The sequence below is a fragment of the Suricata suricatta genome, chromosome 2, assembly GCF_006229205.1.
Source record: "Suricata suricatta isolate VVHF042 chromosome 2, meerkat_22Aug2017_6uvM2_HiC, whole genome shotgun sequence".
NCBI lineage: Eukaryota > Metazoa > Chordata > Mammalia > Carnivora > Herpestidae > Suricata > Suricata suricatta.
The window spans coordinates 158,751,762-158,775,379 of NC_043701.1; the positions used below are offsets into that span (position 1 = coordinate 158,751,762).

Here is a 23,618-nt window from a genome sequence, read left to right on the forward strand (position 1 = left end):
ATTGGCAACAGTACAAAGAAGGCAGGCCCTGGTGTCAGAAAGATTAGAGGCTTAATTCCACCCCTAGCTCAACCACTTGCTGTCTCTGACTTGAATGGATTACTTCATTGCTGAATCTTGATTTCCTCACCTATGAAATGCAAAATAAAGTTTTGTGAGTTATGAAGATAACACAATCCAGGCACCAAACTAGTTGTGACTACATCTTGTCTCAAACTCCCGTTTTGTCATCCCAATTAGACCATGAGTTTGCTGAGGGCATGGTGCAGATCAGGCCTAGTATCCTCTATCTCACTGACTTTCTGCCTCTCCTATAGGACTCAGGCATACATAGGCACAACAGCACAGGCTCGATGTGAACAAAACAACTTATCATGGCACTCAGGGCTAAGGAATAACTATATACTAACACATACACTTATATACAGGCTACCTTCTAATTGTCACTACTTTAGATTTTTATTTTTACTCATTTTGATATATTAGAAATAACTCTATTGGGGGTATATGGCTAGTCTACCTCAGTTATTAGAGTATGTGATACTTGATCTCAGGGTTATGAGTTTGAGCCCCACATTGAATGCAGAGATTTAAAAAAATAAAATCTCTTTTTCTAAACATAATTCAGTAGCTATGATTTGTTTTTTAATTGTTTATTTATTTTTGAGAGAGGGAGAAAGAGGGCAAGTGGGGAAGGAGCAAAGAGAGAGGGAGACATAGGATCCAAAGTGGCCTCTGTGCCAACAGCAGAGAGCCTGATAGAAGGCTTGAACTTATGAACCATGAGATCCTGACCTGAGTTGAAATCAAGAGTCAGATGCTTAATCAACTGAGCCACCCCAGTGCCCCCGCAAAATAAAATCTTTAGGAGCATCTGAGTGGCTCAGTCAAGTGTCCAACTTTAGCTCAGAAGAGCCAAAACAAATCACATGAGTCTTCTAAAAGTTACGGGATCTGTGCTCAAGTTCTAGCTCCCTGGGCAAACTGGAGCCTACTTTTCATCTATAAAATGAAGACAGAACCACCTTTCTTTTTTAATTAAAAAAAAAATTTTTTTAATGTTTTTAAATTTATTTTTGAGAGACAGAGACAGCGCGAGCAGGGGAGGGTCAGAGAGAAGGAGATACAGAATCCGAAGCAGGCTTCAGGCTCTGAGCTAGTGGTCAGCAGAGAGCCCGACGTGGGGCTTGAACCCATGAATCATGAGTTCATGACCTGACCTGAGCCAAAGCCAGACGCTTAACCGACTGAGCCACCCAGGCACCCCTCCTTTTTTTTTTTAATTTTTCTTTTTATGTTTTTAGAATCACCTTTCTTGTACAGTGGGAAGAAAAATGTCTTTTCAAGTACTTAGTTAACTATAAAATGCTCTATAACTGTATATTGGTATTTTGAAATACCAATGTATTTCAAATGTCAATGTTGAAAATAGTCAATGTTGAAAAGACAACAAACTATCCTGAGCACAAAATCATTCAGAAAGGCTTATGTGCCTGTGTGTATCTGCAGTTATGTGCCTATGGCATCAGTGTCTACATCTGCATCTGTTGCTAAGGCAACAACAAAAGATAATGTCAGATGTTTGAAGTCCCTAATCACACCTACTCTCACTTATCAATTATCTATTTGAAAATGTAGATAACTACATTTCCTGGACTTATCCAATGGTAGCAATCTCTTGGAGGCTTCCCAAATTAGTCCTAAAAGGGTTCAAAATTGATTCAAAGCTCAATTCTTTTTTTTTTTTTTTTTAAAGGGGGGCGGCAGAGGGAGAGAACCTCAAGCATGTTCCACACCCACCAAAGAAGCCTACACGGGGCTTGATCTCATGACCATGAGATCATGTCCTGAGCCAATATCAAGAATCAGACACTTAACCAACTGAGCCACCCAGGGACCTCAAAGCTCAGTTTGAACTAGGGAAGGAAACAACTGCACATCAGACAATAGCAACACATAATCTATTCTGCACATCTACTCTCTTCCTTCCATACGCTATTTCTTCTTGGCAGCAACTTCCTGTCTTCAGTTGGCCTAGTTGATGCCATTCCCTACATGGCTTCAGTCATGTCTGATATGAGGAGCATAAATGAAGCCTCTTCTAGGCCTTAGGACACTACAGAATAATGAGGTTAAAATCTCATGTTTAGGAGATCAATGTACCTGGGTTTGAACCCTCCATGTGTGCTCCGGAACAAGCTACCTAATCCCTCTAGAGCCATACTGTCCACTTACAGGAGTCACTAGCCAGATATAGCAATTTAAATTTTAATCCTAATTAAAATTAAGTTAAAAATTTAGTTCCTCAGTAGCCACATGTGGCTAATGATTACTGTATAGGCAGTGCAGATTTATAAATCATTTCCATCATCATGGCAAGTTCTGCAGGTACAGCTCTAGAGCCTCATTTTCCATTTTGGTAAACTGGGATGACAGTACCTATCTTACAGAATTGGGAAGATTAAATGAGCAATGCATGTAAAGCTTTTGGCACAGTACCTGGCACAGGACATATGCTCAATTAACGGTAGCACTTCAGTCCTTTGGGCTAGAAGGCCCACACCCAAACATTTGCCCTCTAAATCTCTCTCAGACTCAATGTCAGCTTCTTCTTAAAGCCTTTCACAAAGTAGAAATAAGCTCTCCCTTTTCTGAATTTCTAAAGTCCATTGTTCATCAGAACTTTGTTACGGTACTTTTCATATTCTGCATTATGTTACTGCCACATAAGCAAAAATGTGACTGGCCCTAAGACAATGTTCCTTGGGGCAAGGACTGTTTCCTATTTGGCTTTTTGTTCAACTGTCTATGCAGCCCACTAATCTGTTCATAATAGACCTCGTGAAAATATATTTGAAATAAAGAAAAGTATACAAACCTTCCAAACTGCAAAGGAAAATTCTTTTTAATTCTGTGGAAAAGTTTCTCTCCTGTGTCAAGTTCAACATAAAAATATGCTGCTCCTGGCTGTGCAATCTAAAGTGAACAGAGTTGTATGAGGACATATCGTAGTACTTTGAAACTCTGAAACCTAGCTCATCTCTTATAAACTTTAATTTGGCAACAAATTCAGTCTAAAAGCCCAAGAAAAAGAATGTGAACAGTACAGACCCCAAAGTACTTAGTGAAACAGAGTTTTGTGAAGATATTACAAAGATCCTCCCAGTGTTACCCATCCTTCAAAGTTCCCGCCTTAGGAAATACCTCATTTTTTCTGCTCTTCCCAAGAATGACTAAAGGCATTGCTTCAATGCCATCCTCATCGCCAGTCTAATCAGCATCCCATGCTGCAGGTAAAAACTGTCTACCTGCCTACTGAATATTTTGGGGATGCCTTGGTAGTGCCTCAGGCTCAACATGTTAGCAACCACATTTTTACTTCTCTCTGAACGTCCTTCCCCTCCTCTTTCACCTGCTTGAGGTCAGAGTGCTCTGGGATTTCCAACAGCTCTATCTGTTGCTGCTCTGCCTGGGTAATGAAGGCGTCTTTAATGTCATCAGTAGCGCAGCAGCTGAGTGGCACAGGAATGACCTGGGGTCGGGGGTGAGGGAGGTAGACAGGAAAACTATTTGTACAGGTCCCAGAGAAGTCATGCCTCCTGCACAGTCCCCGAGAAGTAGCAAATCCATCACAGGGGTGGAGAAATACCCCTCAGCAGAGATTTTCCTCAAGCCAGCCAGGCTTGTGTCAGCCTGTCTGTAAGGACTTAAACTTATGAGATAGCTTGCCACATGTGGGAGTCAATCCCTGACGCAGGAAAGGCTAGAGAGATCTCTCTGTCATCAAGCCCTTGCCAGCTCCTATATAATATATGTGGCAGAGTCAGGCCCATTTGAAAATTTAACAAATGTGCCAGAAAGAAAACCACCACAACCACAAACCAATTATCCATAAGCAGTCTCCAAACTTCTGAGCTGATAGCCCCTTCAGAGCTCTGGGGCTATTTCTTACCTTTAAGACTTCACTCATGCTGGGCCTCACACAAATACCCACTTTCTTCTAACTACGTAACAAGGCCCAAATCTTTCTTGAAACCTTTCTCAACTATCCCTTCCTTTTTTAAACAAAGCACTTACTAACTGTGCTGGCCCACTCATACTGACCAAGCACTTGCCTGTGAAATCTCTGGATTTATTACCAGAGACTCTCTAACCTTTTAAATGAACACGATTCAACCGTTAATATAAACGTTTATATTAGGTATTTTAAATACTAAACATTTAAATATGTAAAAATTTAAATATTTAATTCAGATCAGAATCCTATATTTAAATATTAAATAATAATTGGTATTACTTAAATATTTGTCCATATCCAGGTCCTCATAGGGTCCTTCCAAGTTCCTGGCTGGAGACCACCTACCTGTAGCTGGAGGTGATGGCTCTTATAATTTCTCTCAAACAGAACACACCGTTTCCCTCGACTCTTAAAGAACCGCCTCAGTGTCACCTTGTACTTCTCCACCTCTTCCACCACCTCTGCCGAAAGTTCCACCACTGACTGGTAGTGCCCAATGGGCAGGATGAGGACATGGTCATCGGATAAGCCTCCTTTGGCCAGGGCAAGGTAGCACTAAAGAGAGAACACACACAATCAAGACATCAAAGCCACAGGTACAATTCTTCAGGAAGAAAAACCTATACAAAGAGTGAGCATGGGGTGCAGAAAAAGCGCTTGAGAATTAACAGAAATTCTGTGACTTTAAAAAACCTCATTTTAGAGGTTATAACAAGAACCTAGTAAAGAATAAGTTCCATGTAACATATTTTTATCCAGCTATCAAATGAACTTGGAGCAAATAAATGGCACACTAGCAGGCTTTTGGCTTCAAAAAGAAAATTGAAAGAGACAAGAACAAAGAGTTGGTTTTCCCTACCAAGCTCCAAACTGGAAAACAATTTTTCAGTTATTATGGCCTTCAACCACAGAAAGACACCACTTGATTTCAAAATGACCACTTTCCCCATAATTAACATCAAATCCCGCGCCCCACTCCTAAACATACCCTTTGGGTTCACAAAAAAAGGCAAAGATGTCATGATTAGCACCCAGTGTCCCTATAGCCTTAAGCTGCTGCCTAATCTCTACAAAATCAAAGCAAACATAAAATCTAATGGGGTGGAAGGAAGGAGAAAGCCCAGTAGAAAACTATGGTTTCTAACAGTGGATGTCAACAGCTAAACAGCAATTAAAGATATTTCTGTCAAAACCAAACATGCAAGACTGCTACACAGTCAGACACTCTTTAAAAGGAAAAGATTATGAGTAGAGAAATGGCCAGTCAATATCTACACAGGCAAATATACTAGAGTTTTAGAAGAAGCAATCCAACATTTCCTTACAGTGCTGTGAATTCAAAGTTAAGACTGAAGGAAGGAGTAATTGACACTGAGAAAATCCGACAGAAAGACAGAAGAGGTATCAGAAACAAATTTAAAGGATGATCATCCTTGATTTACTTGGCATAGAGGACCAAGCACACCTACAAACTTAATCTTCCAGATGACTGAGGTTCATCGGAATTTCATAAGTGCTCATTTTCTTAATTTTTAAAAATGTTTTATGTTGTTATTTTTGATAGAGACAGAGCTGGAACGTGACCAGAGGAAGGGCAGACAGAGAGGGAGATACAGAATCTGAAGCAGGCTCCAGGCCTGAGCTGTCAGCACAGAACCTAATGTGGGGTTCAAACTCATGAACTGTGAGATCATGACCTGAGCCAAAGTCGACCTCTTAACCAACTGAGCCACCCGGGTGGCTCTTAATTCTTACAACTATTTTTGATTGTATGCTTTAAAAGGCTACTCTTGAAGCCTGAGTCTTCTAGCCTTTTCTTTATGTCAAAGGGTCACTGCCATAAACATCAGCTTTCATAGGTTTTAGAAGGTGTCTAGTCCAGACTAAAATGCACCCCTTGCCCCGAATGTGGTACCCCCCAGTTCTTGTGAATAGTTTCACACTTGCCCAATCTCTTCCTTCTTCAATCTCTCACCTTCTGTTCTATACTTGAATTATCTCTAAAAATGTGTAAATAAGACCTGAATAAATGTTTCTCCCATAAGTAAAATGCATCAATTATTTTGGACTCTTAGCAGCACTTCCCTCCTTTTACGTTTGTGGTCATGGGCCATTAGTACAGTTCCACGTGTATCCTTTGAGAAAGGCATGGCGAAGATAAAGAAAGCCAAGACAAAAAAGTAGTGAGAGGAGATCAAAAGGAATGGTTGCAGGGAAGAGATTCTAAATTCTCTGCCAGATACCCAAAGGTCCCAGAAGTTCCCAAGAGGTTTCTTCTACTAGACAAAGGGCAATGGAGGTGAGTACAGACTTGAATACTGGGCAGGCTCTAGGCTAAAATTTTCATATGGCCTCCTGCTTGGAGTGCTGGGCTGGGTCACAAAATAAGACCTGAGATATTTTTTGCCTCTCTAGCTTCAGGCCTAGATGAAAAGGAAAGAGGTTTCCTTAATCATTCCCTACACACATACCCAAGGCTAGATAACCCTGGGCAATTAAAAGGTGAATGGAAAGGAAAGGTTAATTCTCCCTGAGGCCTACGGTAGCCCTGAGCTAAGTCACCTGTTCGAAATCTCTCTTCCCCTGTGTGCCATTCTGAAGTACTGAAGCTTCCCAAACAGAAGGCAGTCCGAAGCCTACCTACCTTACAAGTTGTGTGGGAGAGAAGGATGGCATAAACTAATCCAAAGAGGAAAACAAGGGCCAAGAGAGATAATCCAAAAAGGGCATTCCTGTAAACCCAAAACCTTTTCAAGTTTGCTTTTCTTCCCACTGAAGAGTTCATCCATAGACTCCATGACCCAATTAGGTCATAGGCCTTGACTCCATTAGGGCTCCCCACCCCTAGAGATAGGAGTGTGCCAATAATCAAGACATAAAAATTTACACGTAGAAGACTAGGACTCTTCAGTCTGAAACTATAAAGGCAGAAAGGGATGTGACTGGAGAAGTAAATGATGATGAAATTGAGACTCTGGTCACTCTATAAGAGGCCATAATAAAGGGCCCTCAGGATAAGTTGAGGAAATGGTTACCCTTAGAAACCAAAATTAGAATAAATCAATGAAAAAGAGATGAAAGTCTCTATTTTGCAGAAACAGTACACATTAAGAAATGGTCTATAACTGTTTCCATCAAGGGCCACGGGAAAGAGCCAATTCATGTTTCAAGTGACTAGGGTGTAACCGTAAACCTGAAAATTTAGCTTTCTTCATTCTAAGTGAATAAAAAAGAGGGATAAGGGTCTATATATATAGATCCCAGGAAAACAGGATCAAAGACCAGTATTATTCAACACCTAAACGAGTCCTGACCAAGGAAAAGTATCTGGCGAAGTCTGAAATAGACCACTTTACAGTGAGACACACATAATTCATCGGTTTCCATAGCTTGAATAAAATCATCCTGAAGGTCATCCAGTTATTTGATTCAGTGTTACCAAGCAACCCTGTAATTATTATCTTGGGTTCCCAGTTAGCCAACACTAAGAATGTGCATATGGGTATTCTTCTTTCAGGAAGCTATATCCTCTATTACAAGGCAAAACTGAGAATTTATCACTAGTCTTTTAAGTAATTATTTAGTATAAATTAATAGGAAGATAAAGAAGTATATGAAGGCATTGCCCTAGGAGATACACCTATTTGTCAGAGAGAAAGGTAGGCAGGGGGCAATCTTGTGAATCTGGCACTACGAAATCACAGGAGAATTGCTATAATCAAAAACACACACAATAATGTTGGAAATGCGGAGAAAACAACAACCCTCATACACTGCTAGTGGGATATAAGATGGTACTGCCATTTTGGAAAATAGTTTGGGCAGTTTCATAAAAAATTAAACATAAATTTATCAGCAATTCCATTCCTAGGTATCTATTCAAAAGAAATGAAAATATATGTCCAAGGACATGCATGCAAATGTTCATAGCAGCATTATTCCTAATAGCTATCAAGTGGAAACACCCCCAAAACCCATTAACTGATAAATATATAGAATGGAATACTATTTGACAGTAGAAAGAAATGAAGTACTGATTCATGCTACAACATGAATAAGCCTCAAGAATATCTGCTGAACAAAAAGAGCCAGACACAAAGGTCACATATTGTATGATTCCATTTATATGAAATGTCCAGAAAAGGCAAACCTACGTATGGAGACAGAAAGCAGACTAGCGGGTGCCTGGGGCTGAGGATGGGGATGGGGATTAACTGTAAATGGGCAGGAGTGAAGGATATATTCTAAAACTGTGTTATGTGATGACTGTACAACTTGGTAAGCTTACTAAGAATTGGTGAAGTATTAAAGTGGGTAAATCTTATGATACATAAATCATAACTTTACTAAGGTAATAAAAAACAAACAAGTAAAAGGTCCAAGGAAGTAACTCACATGTGTGCCAATGTTGACCACCAAGTGCTTTTCCACTTCAGGGCTGGCAAGGCAAAACCAGCAAGGTCCTGGAGGCTGAGCTTCATATGGAAGAAAGCACATGTTACTATGGTGCAAGCACTCCACCATATAATTACCCTTCAGAATTCAGCCTTGTCTGATCTTTATACTTGCAAAGATTGGTATACAGCACTGCCGCAAAGAGCTTGTCCTACTGTGCTTCTACTGTGACCCCTGTGACCCTACCATGTTCATCAGTGTAACTAACCTCTATTAGAAAAGCTCTGAATCTGCAACCAATTCACAGGTGGATAACCACAAGTGGATGACCACATGCTGGCCAAAGTAGCATGTAACTAGCAACAGGCTGCACTGAAAGAACACTGGGCTGGATGTCAGGAGTCCCAAATATAGCCCCAGCTACGCCCCCAGCTCGCCACATGACTCTGCGTAATAAGCTTACCCCACCAAGGTCAGTTTCTTCAAGCTGAAACAAGTGGTGGAGAAAAAGGATATCAATGAAATAACCTTAAATTCCTTTTTACCACTTTGATTATTCTATTATTTTATGAACCTCATTAGTTTTGTAGGGTCTTTACCTCATATGTTTGATAGACATCAGGGAAGGGAAGGAGCTGTCTCCACAGTTCTGCCAAGGAATAGCTCAGATATTCTCCAAATCAGGCCATCTTAGTAGTATTTTATTTTTGGTCTTAATGACTCATCGTACAGTTTTCTTCTGACAGAAAAGGCTCTCTTAGCGCTACCATGTCCCACATAAGATCTGAAATGAGTCACTGCTCACACGGGACACCTCAGGGACCAGAGTACTTACGAGGTTTGCGAGGCTGCTTCGGGGGAGGGGAAGACTTGCTGCCTCTGCCTGTAGATGGGCGCTTCCTTCCCTGCTTCTCGTTTAAATCAAAGAAAAACTGACAGGCTGATTCTTCCTGGAATGGCCAAAGGCAGAAGAGTAAACGTTATTAAACTAATCCTTAGGCAAGGAACCAACCATTCACATACAAGGGAACATCCTGCCATGTTACATGTATCTTTTCTTCTACCTACTCTAGATAAGAAAAATACCTTCCTAATCCTGATGCCTGGACTCTCAGTCATACTTCTCAACACTTACCCAAAAGAGCACCAAATTCATCTTTTTGAAAAAGCAAGTTAAAATGCAAGTTACAGAGCAATTCTTGCCTAAAACAGAACAGTATGAAGCCCTCCAAATGCCTTTTCCTCTCTCTCTTAGTAGGGCCTCAGTGTAGTCCTACGATCTGACAGGTCAGTCAAGTCTAACTGAGCTTTAATTAAAAAGATGAGAAGATTGTTCAAAACGAAAAGGTCTGAGAAAGCAGACGATGCATACTAGTCAGGAAACTTGACACTCTTTGCTTTAATGTGGGAAAATTTATTTCAGAAAAGTTTGCTATTTTAGGAAATTTCTTCAGAGTGAGTCCTATTTACCCACTAGCACTTGTTATAAAATCACAAATTACATTTCTAAAAAGCTGTTGATCCTTGCCTGAAAAGTTAAAAATAAAGTCTCACCTTTGACAAAGAAAGACTTAACATCTGTAATGCCAACACCTGAGCCAAATTTAGATAAGGACATAAAATATGAAACTTGTTAATCCCAAGCTACAATAAAAAAACACTGCGCTTACATGAAATCGAAGACTTTCTAAACACCATCATAATTTCCCAAGGAAAAACAAGAAGATTTAGATTCTAGGGAATAAATTGGTCTTATGAGCTAAACTATAACCAGGAAAAGTACACGTGTAATGAACAGGGATGCCCAGAAAATGCCACCTCTCAATCAGAACACACCTCTGGGGCAGGATTTGGCTTTCCTATGGATGCTTCCTTCCCAGATTTTCTGTAAGGGTTTTCAGTAACATCAGGAGGCTGTTTCACCAGTTCTGCTGCATCCATTAGTTTCATGGGAACAATACTGAATGCATAAAGATACTGTGGAGGTAAAAAAACAACAAACATAACATTAAGGAAATACCGTTTATCCAAATGTAATCAACCTCATTTATTCACAGAAGTTTCAGAAACTGAGTAAAAGTAAAAGAACAGCAACTGGCCTGTTTATGGCTCAGAGAATACACAATAAATCAAATGTCAATTTAGTGATCTCTGTAGAAGTTAACCAAGGCTGATGAAGTCACAAGCAACAAATCAAAGCCCTAACCCTTACAAAAATCAGCTTATACATGAAACAACTATCACTACAAGGCTCAGGAGGGACTTGTTCTATAACCCTTGTAGACAAACTGCTTCTGTCTCTGATTCTTCTATCTTTGTGTACTTTTTGTCAACAGAATTGTGGCACTGCCATTCTTTCTTTTCTAATGAAAACTAAATTGGACACCTTAATGTTTCCCTCTGTTATTATACAATTCTGCAGTATACACTGATGAGTTTTCTTAGGGACTAATAGAAAGAAGTTAAATATTCATATAGATATCTAGACTCTCACACTAATGGCACAGTTATTGAAATCTTTAGATGGTATAGGAATAGAAATTTAACCTCAGTGCTGACCACATAAATGCAACTAATTAACAATGACACACAATCCTCCATCCATCACTTTGGGAAAAGCTTCAGTAAAAAATTGACACTACTTCGCGAGTATACTGTTGGTGGGGGTGTAAACTGGAACAAAATTTTGAGATGAATTTAATGATGCTTGCCAAATTTAAAAATGTCCCTACTTTTTTACTATAGTCAAGAAACTTTTTGGGGCGCCTGGGTGGCTCAGTCGGTTAAGTCTCCGGCTTCGGCTCAGGTCAGATCTCACGTTCGTGGGTTCGAGCCCCGCGTCAGGCTCTGTGCTGACAGCTAGATCAGAGCCTGGAGCCTGCTTCCGGTTCTGTGTCTCCTTCTCTCTCCGCCCCTCCCCCTCTCATGCTCTGTCTCTCTCTGTATCAAAAATAAATAAAACATTAAAAAAAAATTTAAAAAAAAAAAAAGGAAACTTTTTGAGTTGCATAAGGCTAAGGCTACCGCGCCCCTGAGAGTAAAGCAATCGTAAAATATCGCTATCATAAAAATAGTGAAAATACTGTAAGTGCTATTGAGCCTTGAAAGGGCAATAAAAAAAATCACAAATCTAAACTTACTAAGAACACATTGGGCTTAAAAGTTTAAGATACTATGGAAAAAATATGTAGTTGGTTATCTTTTCTATGCACATTGTTTATGACATGCTACAGAATAATCTTCACATTATTTATCTTCCTATTCTTCCCTTGCCTGATTGTTTTAATTTTAACTGTTTCAATCCAAAATATACTGCTTTTACCCTAGAGAATCAGAAATGCTCACAGGGAAGTGAGAAAAACAGCATACGTTTCTGGTATATTCTCTTTCATTCACCTGCATTGTTTTCCAGTACAAAGATAGATTCCAGGTATCACTAAGATTTCCTAAAGCCAAGGAGGGAGTAGGCAAATCCTATAAAGCCTTTTATTATTTCTGCTAAATGAAGTTGCTAAAAGAAGCAAAGCAAGAGTACCATCTGAGGGCAAACTCATGAATACCTACAAAGCCAACTACATGGATGTGGGAAGAAAGCAAGTTCATTCACTTGAAATTTTGCCTTTGTTCCACTGGGCCTATTTTCCTAAACGCTTCTCTAAAATCCCCTACAAAGGACCCAAGGAAAGCTGACTTTTTATTACCACATCTTTATAAAGGAGTCACTAAAGTGCTCGGACCTTGCAAATAGGGAGAAGAAAGATCTGAATGCTAACCTGGCAAAAGAAACATTGTCAGGCAGACAATGAATATTAACCCACCATCAAATACTCAAATCTTTACCTTTTTCTTTTCTGGATTTCCAACACTTGCCAGAGCTATGAACCTGGTGGCATGCTGTGTGGTTTCCTGCAGAACGATGTGGTTTCTATAATACATTTGACAGACAGCAGGTTACCAACAAACTTTACTTTTCACTTACAATTATGAAATATGTACACTCCGTGGAACCACAAGAGAGCACAGATTGTAAATCCATCACTACCAGTAACATAATCTCAGATGTTACCTGTAAATCTAGTAAGACACTCATCCCTACACTTCACAGGGCTATTGTTAGAAAAAAATGAGATCGGGGCGCCAGGGTGGCTCAGTCGGTTAAGCCTGACTTTGGCTCAGGTCAGATCTCACGTTCATGGGTTGGAGCCCCGTGTCAGGCTCTGTGCTGACAGCTAGCTCAGAGCCTGGAGCCTGCTTCTGGTTCTGGTCTCCCTCTCTCTCTGACTCTCCCCGTCTCATGCTCTGTCTCTCTCTGTATCAAAAATAAATAAAACATTAAAAAAATTAAAAAAAAAAAAGAAAAAAAATGAGATCACAAATCTGAAAAGCACAAAAACTCCAATATTTGGTTTTCGTTTTTTTTTAAATATTTTTTAATGTTTTATTTATTTTTGAAACAGAGAGAGACAGAGCATGAGCAGGGAGGGGCAGAGGGAGAGGGAGACACAGAATCGGAAGCAGGCTCCAGGCCCTGAGCTGTCAGCACAGAGCCCGACGCGGGGCTCGAACCCATGAATGTGAGATCATGACCTGAGCTGAAGTCAGACGCTTAACCAACTGAGCCACCCAGGCGCCCGTCCAATATTTCATTTTAAAAGAAGTTGTAAAATTGGCAAAATGCTGATAATTGCTGAAGTTGGGTAATGGGTATAGGAGGGTTCATTACACTATTCTTTTTAGTGTAATAAAAAGCTATAAGAATGAAAACCAAAAAGAAATTAGTTTTAAGAAGGAAAACTATGCGTCAAATAGAAATTTGTAGTATGGTTTCATTTTTCTATGAAAAGTTAAAAACAAACACAGGACTGTCTATACTTTACAAAAAAAATGATAACCAAAATACTTCTTGGGGCTTTTCTATGTTTTACAAGTATCCTACATTAAGCAACTTTTATAATTAAATGAAAAAATGTTACGGGTTATATAGCAAGTTGACCATTAATATTATTATTATATATTAGCAAGTTGACCATTAATACAGATAGCAACCATCAGAGCTCTTTCCTTTCCTTATGCTACAGAAATTTCCTGAATCATCACAAAATATAATTTTATTTAAAAAATCTAGCATAGTACCATTTTATATAAACAGATACACAAATATGTTTTATATTCACATTATTGAAAAGGATATAAGCCAAAATATGGTTTGTCTGTTACTACCTGTTTCTTTAAAGAGAGGAAGTACATTCATAATTGGTATAAGGCAAAAGTCATGCTGCTTCATATGCAACTTTCTCCAACTTTTAGAATCACTGAAATACGTTTACTCACAATTAAACAGAAGCTTTAACAATACAAGCAGACATTAAGGAAAAATAGCTGAATGTCTTGCACAAGTGTCTTTCTTTAGAGCAAGTAGTGACTAGGGCAGTGACCTCAAGAACTGCTAGTACTTCCCACTGTTAGGTTATCCAGCTATTCAGGTGTAGTAGGCAAAATAATACTGCCCTAAGATGTCCACGTCCTAATCCCCATAACTTATGAATGTTACCGTATATAGAAAGAAGAATTAAGGTGACCGATGAAATTAATCAGTTGCTAATCAACTAACCTTCGTATAGGGAGATGATCCTGAACTACCTAGGCAGACCCGACATAATTACAAGATTCCTCAAAAGTGAAAGAGGAAAATACAGGCCTATCTCAAGAAGCAAGAAACATCTCAAATATACAACCTACCCTTACACCTAAAGGAGCTAGAAAAAGAAGGACAAACAAAACCCCATACCAAGAAGAAGGAAAAAACAAAAATTAGACAAGAAATAAACAAAATAGAAACTAAAAAACAGTGAAACAGATCAATGAAACCAGGAAAAGATAAAAAAAAAAATTGATAAACCTTTTGCCAGACTCATCAAAAAGAAAAAAAGAGACTCATATAAGCAAAATTAGAAATGAAAGAGGAAAAATAACAAGCAACACCACAAAGGATTATAATGAAAAAATCATATGCCAACAAATTGGATAACCTAGGGAAAAAAAGGATAAATTCCTAGAAACATAGCCTCCCTTGGGGTGCCTGGGTGGCTCAGTCCGTGAAGCATCCATCTTCGGCTCAGGTCATGATCTCCCAGTTCGTGAGTTCAAGCCTCACATCAGGCTCTGTGCTGACAGCTCAGAGGCTGAAGCCTGTTTCAGATTCTGTGTCTCTCTCTGCCCGTCCCCTGCTCATGCTTGCTCGTGCTCTCTCTCTCTCTCTCAAAAATAAATAAATATTAAAAGAAAGAAAGAAACTTGGCCTCCAAAAACTGAATCAGGAAGAAACAGAAAATTTGAATAGACTGATTGCCAAGCAATGAAATTGAATCAATAACCAAAAACTCCCCACAAATTAAAGTCCAGGACAAGATGGTTTCACAAATGAATTCTATCATTTAAAGAAGAGTTAATACCTATTCTTGTCACACTATTCCAAAAAGAAAGCTTCCAGATTCATTCTATGAGGCCAGCATTACCCTGATACCAAAATCTGATATAGACACTACAAGAAAAGAGAACTACAGGCCAATAACTTTGATGACACAGACGCAAAATTTCTCAACAGAATATTAGCAAACTCAACCCAACAATACATTAAAAAATCATTCACCATTATCAAGTGGGATTTAGTCCTCCAATGCAAGGATGGTTCAAAATTCGCAAATCAATGTGATACATCACATCAACAAGAGAAAAGAGAAAAACCATTGGATCATTTCAATGGATGCAGAAAAAGCATTTGACAAAGTACAAAATCCATTCGTGATAAAAAAAAAAAAATCCTCAATAAAGTAGGGTTAGAGGGAACATACCTCAACATAATAAAGGTCATATATCAAAAACTCACAGCAAACATCATACCCAATGGGGGAAAACTGAGAGCTTCCTAAGGTCAGGAACACCACAGGGATATCAACTCTCACACCACTTTATTCAACATAGTACTGGAAGTCTTAGCCACAGCAATCAGACCACTAAAAAGAAATCAAAGGCATCCAAATTGCAAAGGAAGAAGTGAAACTTACACTATGGCAGATGACATGATACTATATACAGAACACTCTAAAGACTCCACAAAAAAACGACTAGAACTGATAAATGAATTCAGTAAAGTCACAGGATATTACATCAATATACAGAAATCGGTTGCATTTCTATACACTAAAAATGAAGTAGAAATTAAGAAAGAAAAATTAACAAAACAATCCCATTTATAACTGCATCAATTATAAAATACCTAGGAATAAAGTTAACCAAGGAAGTAAAAAACTTGTACTCAGATAACTATAAAACACAGATGAAAGAAATTGAAGACAACACTAACAAATGGAAAGATAATGGAAAGATATTCCATACTCATGGATTGGGAGGACACATACTATTAAAATGTCCCTACTACCAAAAGCAATCTAGATTTAATGCAATCACCATCATATACCAACAGCATTTTTCACAGAATTAGAATAAAAATCCTAAAGGTGGTATGAAACCACAACTGACCCTGAAGAGCCAAAGCAATTTTGAAAAAGAAGAAGAAAAATGGAGGTATCACAATCTCAGATTTCAAAATATTCTACAAAACTATATTAATCAAAACACGATGATACTGGCACAAAACCAGTCACACAGATCAATAGAGCAGAATAGAGAGCCCAGAAACAGACCCACAATTAAACATTCAATCAATTAATTTTTGACAAAGTAAGAATATGCAATGGTAAAAGACTGTTCCACAAATGGTATTGGGAAAAGTGGACAGCTACATGCAAAAGAATGAAGCTGGGGGCGCCTGGGTGGCTCAGTCGGTTGAACGTCTGACTGCAGCTCAGGTCATGATCTCGCAGTTTGTGGGTTCGAGCCCCATGTTGGGCTCTGTGCTGACAGCTACTCAGAGCCTGGAGCCTGCTTCTGATTCTGTGTGTCCCTCTCTCTCTCTCTGCCCCTCCTCTGCTCATGATCTTCCTCTCTCTGTCTCTCAAAAATAAATGTCAGATTAAGGGAGATTACTGAATACTGAAAACGAACCATGGACTGAAGGGGGAGGGGGAGGAAGGGGGTGATGGTCATGGTTGGGGGCACTTGTGGGGAGAAGCACTGGGTGTTATATGGAAACCAATTTGACAATAAACTATTAATAAATAAATAAATAAATAAATATAAAAAAAAGAATGAAGCTGGACAATACTCTTATACTATACACAAAAACAAACCCAAAATGGATTAAAGACATAAATATGAGACCTGAAATCATAAAAATCCTAGAACACAGGCAGTAATTTCTCTCTGACACTGGCAATGGCAACATTTTTCTAGGTATGTCTCATAAAGCAAAGGAAAGAAAGGCAAACATGAACTATTGGGACTATGTCAAAATAAAAAGCTTCTGCACCACAAAGGAAACAATCAACAAAACAAAAAGACAACCTACTGAATGGGAGAAGAGATTTGCAAATGACATATCTGATAAGGGGTTAGTATACAAAATATACTAAAAAACTTAACAACTCAACACCAAAAACACAATCCAATTTAAAACAGACATTTCTCCAATATGAACAGACATTTCTCCAAAGACATGGAGATGGCCAACAGACATATGTAAAGATGCTCAACAACACTCAACATCAGAGAAATGCAAATCAAAACCACAGTGAGATTTACCTCACACCTGTCAGAATGGCTAAATTCAAAAACACAAGAAACAAGCATTGGCGAGGATGTAGAGAAAAGGAACTCTCGTGCAATGCTGATGGGAATGCAAGCTGGTGCAGCCACTGTGGAAAACAGTATAGCAGTTCCTCAAAACATGTAAAGTAGATTTACTATATGATCCAGTAATTCCACTAATGCACTTTTACCCAAAGAATACAAAAACACTAATTCAAAAAGATATATGCACTTCTTTGTTTACTGCAGCATTATTTACAATAGCCAAAATATGGAAGCAATACAAGTGTCCGTTGATTAATGAATAGATAAGGCAGATGTATATGTACACAATGGAGTATTATTACCCAACCATTAAAAAGAATGAAATCTTGCCATTTGCAACAACATGGATGCAGCTAGAGTGTATTATGATAATTGAAACAAGTCAGTCAGAGAAGACAAATACCAAATTATTTCACTCATATGTTGGAATTTTGGAAACAAAACAAAGAAAAAAAGAAGAGACAAACAAAAAACCAGACTCCTAAATACAGAGAACAAACTGATGGGTTTTACAGAGGAGAGGTGGGTGGGGAGATGGGTAAAATAGGTGAAGGGGATTAAGGGTACACTTTTTGCAATGAGCACTGAATAATGTATAGAATTGCTGAATCATTATGTTGTACACTGAAACTAATATAACACTGTATGTTAATTACACTAGGATTTTTTTAAAAAGTGGAAGAGGGAAGAAGAAAAGTCAGAGGGAAAAGCGACTATAGAAGGTAAGAGTGACAAGATTTAACCAGAGACACTGGCTTTAAGATGGAGCCAGGGGGCCATGAGCCATGGAACATAGGTGATCTCTAGAAACTTAAAAAGGGAAATAAACATTCTACTGTAGAACCTCCAGAAATGAACACAACCTGGCCATTACTTTGATTTTAGCCCAGTGAGACCTGGGTCAAACTTCTGACCCATAGAACTATAAGATAATAAACTGTATTGTTTTAAGCTACAAAGTGTGTGGCATTGTTTAAAATAGCAATAGAAAATACTACAGGGAAACTGCAAGTACCCATAAAAAGCTGTGAAGATGTCTCCCTCATTGATTTTAAAATAAAAATGACTGATGAAATTTGCTACCTCTGAACAGTGTTTTTAGTGATAATAAACTGCTCCTCAAAGGAAGCAAAACACTAACAATAACATTCACAATATAGGAAAGCAAAGCATGGGACTGACTGTAATTCTAGGTGCAAATGTTAGTGGAAATTTACCGATGTTAGTATTTTTATCATTCTGGTTATGAAATTTTGTTACTGTTCTGGTTGAAAATTTGCACAGACTTGTCTTTTTTTAACAGATTTATTAAGATCCAATTCAAATACTATACAATTCAGCCATCTAAAGTATATAATTCAATAATTCTTAGCATATTCACAGAACTGTGTAAACATCACCACAGTCTAATTTTAGAACATTTTTCTCACCAGTAAAAGTAACCCTGTACCTATCTGCAGGCACTCCCCATGTCCCTCCACTAGCCCTGGCAAACTCTACTTTCTATCTCTATGTATTTGCCTACTCTGGACATTTTATATAAATGGAATCATATAATACGCAGTCTTCTGTGTGCGGCTTCTTTGATTTAGCATAATGTTTTCAAGGTTCACCCACGTAGCCTATCTGTACTCCATTCCTTTTTCTTGAATAACATTCCAAAGAATGGATATATCACTTTTTCTTTACTCATTCATCACATGATGGACGTTTGGGTTGTTTCCAATTTTTGACTATTATGAATAATGCTGTTATGATTATTTGTGTACAAATTATTGCATGGACCAGTGTTTTTATTTCACTTGGGACAAGAGTGGAATTTTTGGGTCAGATAGTGACTCTATATTTAAATCTTTTGAAGAACTGCCAACAGTTTGGCAAAGCGTCTGCACCAGCAATGCCACCAGCAACACATCAGGGTTCGAATGCCTCCACATCCTCGCCAACACTTATTATCTGCCTTATTGCTTGTAGCCATCTTAGTGAATGTCAAGTGGTATCTCACTGTGGTCTGCATTTGGATTACCCTAATTGTTTAATGACATGAGCATCCTTTCATGTGTCTACTGGCCTGTGGTACGTTTTTCATAGAAATGTGTAATGAGATCCTTAAAAGTTGGATAAGTTTTGAGAGGCTTGTTCCCATAACCTGTTTTTAGTGCAGGATTTCAGAGAACAATAAACTTTTCTAGAATGTATATATACAAAGATACTTTATATCTTAGGCTTTGAGATTACAGGAAAGGATAGGTTATTTTTTTATGACAGGGGTGGGGAGGTGAGAACATGCACGTGCATGTGTCGGGGGCGGCAGAAAGAGAGAAAGAGAATCCCAAGCAGGCTCTGAGCTGTCATTGAGGAGCCCAATGTGGGGCTTGATCCCATGAACCTCAAGATCATGTTCTGATCTGAAATCAAGAGTCAGATGCCTAACCAATGGAGCCACCCAGTCACCCTAGGAAAAACGTTTTTATAAATCATTTTAGAAATTATCCATGCTCTTTATCAGTGAAGATAATCCAGAGCTAACTTAATTCTATCAGTCATAAACCACTGGCTTTACAGTCTCTGCAAGACATGCTTTAAGAACTCCACCTTCAGGGGTACCTGGGTGGCTTAGTTGGTTAAGCGTCAGACTTCTGGTTTCAGCTCAGATCATGATTTCAAGGTTGGTGAGACTGAGTCTCGTGTTGGGCTCTGCGCTGACAGTAAGAAGCCTGCTCAGTATTCTCTCTTTCTCCATCTCTCTCTGCCCCTCCCCATCTCACACACACACTTTTCTGTCTCTCTCAAAATAAATGAACATTAAAAAAAAACCCACCTCCAAACTCAAACTAAGAAAGACCAAAAAAACAAAAAATTGATGCAAGTTCTTGATTCTTAAGCTGAAATACTGCTGATGTGATTATGCTGAGAAATGAGTTTTCAAGACTGTACAAGGAATACTGGTTTGACCTGTCGTGCTATGCTATATAACGCTGTAAGGGTTAAAACAGTATTGTTACTTCAGACCCGCAAACCATGAAGGGGCTGTATACAGTCCAATCCCTTGTATTTCAAATTAGGAAACAAACTCAGAAGAGCTGAGTAGTTTGAGAGCCACTCACTTCAGTGCCTGAGTAACCGAGAGGAATGAAGATGCTACATGGCTAACGTGAACAGGGGAAGTTCCCACAGAAGATCCCAGGCAAATTCTTCAATAAGCCAAAATAATGAAACGCTACTCACCGATAGGGAAGTCTCTCATAGTAGGTCTTTTCCAAAGCCGCAAAATGATATCTTGGTTTCAAGTCTATGGCAAGACTGGAGACCAAAGCAGAGCCACATTTTTTGGTATCCACTTCTCCCTAGGAAAAAGAAACTTGGTCATCATAACAGACCTAGGAGTTATCAAGAAATGCAAAGAAATCACAAGACAATTTAAATGTCTTGGAAATTTTTATGTCGATACAAATTTAGGCAGTAGGATTTGGAAAGTGAATTCCATACTTGTGGCAATCAGAGAAATCTCAAACACAGAAGAGGAAGCGGGCTATTGTTAAGTGCAGAGAAGGCAACTGCAGGAAGCAGGGGTTAAAAGGTAAGGTAAGCCCTCTGTACTAATACCCGAAATAGGGTTTATTCCAATCTTTTTTGGAAAGTAAGCTTCTCTCTCGAGCCCACACACTATGCTTCTATAATTTACATTGTTGTACATCCATAGTTCTGACATGCAGACAGTCAGAGTCAATGCGAAAAAATAAAAATTAAAAGCTAGCTTTCAGGGTCCTTAGGATCCACAGAACATTCAGAATGGAATATTCAATGACTTCATGACATAAGCATGCAATCCTTTATTTTGCTTCAGTCAAGAAAGGTGTGGTCTGTGGAAGGGCACAACCACGCCCTGGCCAAAGTTTGTAACAAAAGGTCATCAAAAATATCAACCTTATTCCCCGAACATCCCTAGCTTTCATTAACAACAAATTATGTGATCTCTCATCCATATTACTTATGACCTTAAGAAAAAGTATTAGCTGAAAATAAAGAAATTACCAAAGTTAGTGTCCCACTAAGTAAAGCAAGAAATTCGTCCTTTTACTTACGCTCGCTTCCTTCAGATTTGTGCTGAAGGGCAGGGAATCAGCCCTGAGGTTAATCATAGTAAGAGGAGACTGATAAACTGCATTGTTTTCTCACCTATAAAGATCTTATGTAGTCTTTTATAAACTTTAATCAAATCCTTTTGCTAGTATCCCCAAAATGAAGGGGCCTCATTGTTCTTAACCTTCCTCACAGTGTATTATGTGTCTTCCTTCCTTCCACTTAGTCCTCCTCCTCTGTATCTTCCCTAGTCTGCCACACCTTTGCACTGTGACCACCACTGCCCCCTGAATTCTAGAAGAACGGCCACGGATTTATGGAAGAGCAAGACAGCACTATCTTTTCTCCTTTCATTACCCCCCACCCCCAACAATGCCTGGTATCTTGTTGGCTATTTTGGTCCAGACACACGTGATGAAGTTTCTGGATCATTACTGATAACTCTGCATCTACTAATTGATATTTGTCTCTAAATGCATTCTTAGGTTTCCCTTCACTGAAACTTGGCTGATGCTTTCTGCCCTCACAATCAACCTTTCAAGACCTTCCTGAGGCTTATTCCCACGAATGTGATAGTGGTCACTCACCAATCTGATATACATCCTTTTCTAGACTGTTTATTAAAATATTAAAATCAAATGTAATGGTGAACTCCAATGCATCCCAACATTAAAGCTTTCACATTAGAGGGTTAACAAGTTTTCAACCTCTCTTTTCCCATCTGTAGATCACTATCTTTCATCTCGTAATGACTGCCATTAAAAAAAATATTTTGAAGTGTGCCTGAGTGGCTAAGTCAGTTGAGTGTCCAACTCTTGATTCTGGTTTAAGTTGTGATCTCACAGTCATGGCTTTGATCCCTGTGAGGTTTGGTGTGGAGCATGGAGCCTGCTTAGGTTGGTCTCTCTCTCTCTCTCTCTCAAAAATAAAATTTAAACTAGGAAAAAACATTAAAAAGTATTTTAAAAGCCAAAATACTATAATGTGGACCAGAAAATGGGGGGGAATACAATTGAAGAGCAGCCACTAACTGCAAATCTTTTAACTAAAAATTAGTGAACCCTCAAAACACATTAAGAGGAAGCTTTAAAGAAGGCACTTGTGCAGAGAATATAAAGGATCCCTCACTTATAATTAAAATTTTAGCAATCTCATCTGTGAATCATGCTTTCTTTCTTTTTTTTTTCATTTTTTGAATCATGCTTTCATAGGATCAACCAGTTTTAAAGTTTTTGCTTTGATCAATTGATATGCTTTTAAATACCCTGAAACAATTTACAAAACATTTCTACTGAAAGGTCCTAAGAGGTGAAATATTCAGTATAAAGAGCAAAAAGAAGAGCCCAAAATAAGTCAGTGCAATTTGCTTACAGAAATTCCAACTGAACAAGCACTACTCACAGAAGAATTCCCATAGTTCCCCACATACTTGGGCCATGGGGATGTGAGCAAGATATCAACACCCTTAAACTGGGATGTTGAACACAGCATTGTCCTCAGGGAAGACACATCCTTGGGACTAAAACCGTAACCTGGGGCTGGCTCATCTACGGACTCTGTCCCACTGAGGTACACAATCTGCAGCCCCGAACTTCCAGTGAAGACACCTTTACGACCTGGGTTCAAAGAAAAACGGACACGTTTTAGTCAAAACTACAGAAATGTTATGATGGTGATGAATCTCTCTCCCCACGCCATGACTTGCCTACCTCCCTGTCATTCTCCATGTCTGAATGAGCGCACACTCTTCGAGGCCCCTCTTCTGGCTGCAGGGTCTCAGTGGTGGAAGGCTACAACTGTGTTCCTGTTCAAGGAGAGCAGCCCTTATGTAGAGGCCGCTGGAGCCCGTGGGCCAGTCTGTTTACTCCAGACGCCTTACAAATGAAAGTGTTGGGAAGCAGTGATTAAGAAAAAGCTTTCCTGTCTTCTGGAAGAGACTCTATATGGATTAAAAGAAACCCAGGGGTGCCTGGGTGGCTCAGCCAGTTAAGGGTCCAACTCCTGATTTAGGCTCAGGTCATGATCTCACAGTTTATGGGATCAAGCCCTACATCAGGCTCTTCACTGACAGTGCAGAGCCTTCTTGGGATTCTCTCTCTCCCTCTTTTTCTGCCCCTCTCCCATGCTCTCTCTCAAAACATTAAACATTAAACAAGAAACATTAAAAAGAAAATAAAAGGAGGAGCGCCCAGGTGGCTCAGTCAGTTAAGTATCTGACTCTTGATTTCAGCTCAGATCATGATCTCACAGTTCATGAGTCTGAAACCTGCATGGAGCTCTGCACCAACAGTGGGAAGCCTACTTGGGATCTCTCTCTCTGCCCCTCCTCCACTCACACTGTCTATCTCTCTCTCTCTCAAAACAAATGAAC

At 39.1% G+C, this 23,618-nt stretch overlaps 1 protein-coding gene and 1 non-coding gene across 6 annotated transcripts in view; both read right to left on the minus strand.

The window, feature by feature from the left end:
- CWF19L1 (CWF19 like cell cycle control factor 1) overlaps positions 1-23,618 on the minus strand; it is a 31,722-nt gene that overhangs the window by 698 nt on the left and 7,406 nt on the right. For 2 of the 5 annotated variants that reach the window (XM_029932374.1, XM_029932377.1), the window contains 9 exons: positions 22,649-22,863; positions 20,393-20,511; positions 12,254-12,338; positions 10,250-10,390; positions 9,249-9,363; positions 8,414-8,493; positions 4,364-4,573; positions 3,413-3,532; positions 2,879-2,976 (listed from right to left, as the gene is read on the minus strand). In XM_029932374.1, coding sequence (XP_029788234.1) covers positions 2,879-2,976; positions 3,413-3,532; positions 4,364-4,573; positions 8,414-8,493; positions 9,249-9,363; positions 10,250-10,390; positions 12,254-12,338; positions 20,393-20,511; positions 22,649-22,863 — 1,183 coding nt within the window. Of the gene's footprint in view, positions 1-2,878; positions 2,977-3,412; positions 3,533-4,363; positions 4,574-8,413; positions 8,494-9,248; positions 9,364-10,249; positions 10,391-12,253; positions 12,339-20,392; positions 20,512-22,648; positions 22,864-22,956; positions 23,052-23,618 lie in introns of those variants that run through there. The other 3 variants (XM_029932375.1, XM_029932376.1, XM_029932378.1) reach the window with 3 other exon arrangements.
- LOC115286196 lies at positions 3,731-3,876 on the minus strand. Its single transcript, XR_003905939.1, has one exon. It is a non-coding gene; the product is annotated as a small nucleolar RNA SNORA12 (small nucleolar RNA).